The 2853-nt window shown below is 36.5% G+C and overlaps 1 protein-coding gene across 1 annotated transcript; it reads right to left on the minus strand.

Annotated features, from left to right (window-relative positions):
- LOC107633236 lies at nt 220-2815 on the minus strand. Its single transcript, XM_016336880.2, has 3 exons — nt 1689-2815; nt 1506-1604; nt 220-959 (listed from the first exon to the last, which is right to left on the minus strand). The coding sequence occupies exons 1-3, from the start codon at nt 2445-2447 to the stop codon at nt 600-602; spliced, it is 1218 nt and encodes a 405-aa protein (XP_016192366.1). The 5' UTR covers nt 2448-2815; the 3' UTR covers nt 220-599.

A 2853-nucleotide genomic window follows, 5' to 3' on the forward strand; every position in this document is an offset into this window, starting at 1 on the left:
CATATACTTCATTATGTTGGTTAAGACACTTCAATTATTCTTGGGAAAAAAATGTCCATTTTGTACTTGATTAAGCTAATATAGATTGCTTTTACAGTAAATATGTCGTACTTTTAAATTACTTATTGCAACTGTTTGCTGTTGGGGATAGTAGCAATGAAATGTATTGATACGTGTTCAAAAACCTTAGTTTATCAGAAAGGAAAGGAAATATGCATGTGAAATAATTAGTAAATTTGGTTGAAAACTTACCATTATAGTACCTTTAACAAGCGTTCTTAATAAATAATTTAGGCTAGCATTAAACAGAACAACAAAACATCTAACAATCTGTTGCACTGTTTTTTCAGTTGTTCAAACACCACTGGCCCTTCTGATTTCATTGCTAATCACGGTGTACGCTAGTCATGCAAATTTACTTCACTAAAACAGTCACACCGCAAAATCTAAAATAGAAACGGATAACACGTATAGATTGATAGTGCCATCCTGGTGGTATTAAAAGATCTGCCTAAAATTCTCATCTTCATTTACTTCCTTTCCTTCGTAGAATCCAAAAGGCTTAGACTCAAGTATGCAAAAGCTACATATAATTCAGTTCATTGGTTACTCCTAAAACATTCACCATCATCACCATCGTATACTCCATTTGCAGAAGATGCTTTCCAAAATTTTTCACTTGAAGCTGCTGCTGCCAATTGGTTGTCCATCATAAAATACTTCATGTCATTGCTTTCATGTTGCACCCTCCCAGTAATCTCCAGGCACAAACTGTTGCTTACGCCTTTGTTTGTTTGCCTATCTTTTGTAAGCTTCTTAGTGAATCCTAGGTCTACAAAAATGGGCTGTATTCTAAGACTTGGATTTGGTCTGATACGGTTCACTTCCTTTTCATTTGGTGGACGTAGTATTCTATTGTCAGACTCTAGTTCTGAAACTTCATCTTCATTCAGAAGAACCTACAAAAAGCAGACCCCTTTAAACTCTGTTCGCAGAAAACAAGTATATCAAGTGCATGTTTCATAACAGATCTTTTCTTTGCAGCGAGAAGTGAAAATTTTCTATTTTGTGTCAGAATCAATTTTATAAGAACTTCCAAAGGTAATCACTTTACAAAAGAATACATGAACTTGTTGCTAATTTGCTATAAGGGCCATTAAAGAAAGGCAGAGAAGAAAACATGTATCCTAGGTACTTTACAGTTTAGGCTAAACTACATACCAATAATTGTAGTTATAGCAAAAACAACAAAGCTTGTTTCATGAGTATTTAATGTCATCTTCAAGACTTTCATTCAGTAAACAACATAACAAATAATATGTGAAACCTCAGAGAAATGGAAAAAGCAGGATAACTTGAGATACATATTTAAATAACAGGAAAAAATATCATGGTGAAAGGTATCTATTTCTAGTCATACTCAAAGGACATAGGATAATTCATGTCATCCCGCAGTGAATCCAATTAGTAAACTTTTAAGCAGGAAGACATGGCAAAATACTAACCTTGCGTCCAACCAGATCAAAAGTCACAACCACTTTATTCCGTTTGGCTCGTTCAGCTTCTTCCATCTCCTCTTGTTTCTTCTTCAACATCTCTTTCTCCTGAAGAAAAAGAAGAAAAAATTTTATCAGACTACCAGATGTATACATCATTGCAAGTTGCATACAAGTAGTAAAATACAGTACCTCCTTTGACAACCAACTGTTTCCATCAATCTCATAATAGTCACTTTGGTCATCGATAACAGTTGTACGAGCTGCTGCATTTCGATCATATTCGACAAGCCTCTTTGCATAAGCTTCAGCAGCAGCTTCGGTATTCGATAAAGGGGGCAATGTTTCTTCCAGACCAGCGTACGAGCTGCCCTCTTTCAACACAAGTGCGCCGCAGAAATGGCAAGGCCCCTCTCCTTCTTGTTCACAAACTATTTTGCCACATGATAAGCAATTGCTGACCAGCCTGTGACGACGAGCTTGACAAGAGCACGGTCTTCCCTGCTGAAACACAATTGACCCTTTGGCTGCCTCGGCAAGCGAAATGGCTTTCCCAGCCTTCTTCTTTTTGGAATTCCCTTGGTTTCCTTTCTGTGATGTACTCGATTCACCGCCTGAAGTTGGAACCTGATTTTTCTGATTGCTGGGAACTGCATTCTTGATGGGTTCGGCATTACTTCTTTGGACTGTAACTGCTTTTGGTGCTCTCGATGATTTCTTACTTCCACCTGCAGATGCCTCAACTGAAGGTTTGACATAGGCATGCAATTGGGCAGTTGGAACATTGGATTTGGTTGTGAGTTCTAAGTGACCCCTCCGTCTTAAATATTCTTCAATCACAGGCTTCCCGGCTTCCTGACCAATTATATTCTGCAGAGGAGAATAAAGATAAAGTAATTCAGAGTTAAATCTTCTACTCAAGTGAGACACTAAAAGACACCACCCACTCATAAAAAGATAATCTCTTTTGCAAACCTACTCTACGACCAAATATTAAGGTGCCATAAAGTTTATTTTTGTACATGAAAGCCTTATGTCATAGATTTGTGACTGATTTGTAAAGCTCAGTTATGAAACAAGGTTCTTGAATCCAACTATTAGATCTCAAATTACAAGCTAAATCATGACGTTCATTGTTGACCAATATAAGAGAAATGCATTCAGCAGATGCAGACCTAATCTCATCACGAATTTTTAATCACAATTTAATGTAATCAAAATTTACACATAATCAATCAAAGAAACATCAGAAGAGCCCAAAATTGGTATTACACAGCATCCTAATCCTTCTGCAGTATAAAGTAAACATAAAATAAACTAGAAAGTAAGTTAGATTCTCAAACAAAATTAATTCATA

Source organism: Arachis ipaensis, chromosome B01 (genome assembly GCF_000816755.2).
Source record: "Arachis ipaensis cultivar K30076 chromosome B01, Araip1.1, whole genome shotgun sequence".
NCBI lineage: Eukaryota > Viridiplantae > Streptophyta > Magnoliopsida > Fabales > Fabaceae > Arachis > Arachis ipaensis.

Coding starts and splice junctions, on each gene's coding strand:
- LOC107633236 (XM_016336880.2), bottom strand. CDS start 2,447: ATGAGTGGGTGGTGTCTTTTAGTGTCTCACTTGAGTAGAAGATTTAAC. Junction 1,605..1,688: donor ACAGTTGGTTGTCAAAGGAG/GTACTGTATTTT, acceptor CTTTTTCTTCAG/GAGAAAGAGATGTTGAAGAA. Junction 960..1,505: donor TTGATCTGGTTGGACGCAAG/GTTAGTATTTTG, acceptor TGCTTTTTGTAG/GTTCTTCTGAATGAAGATGA.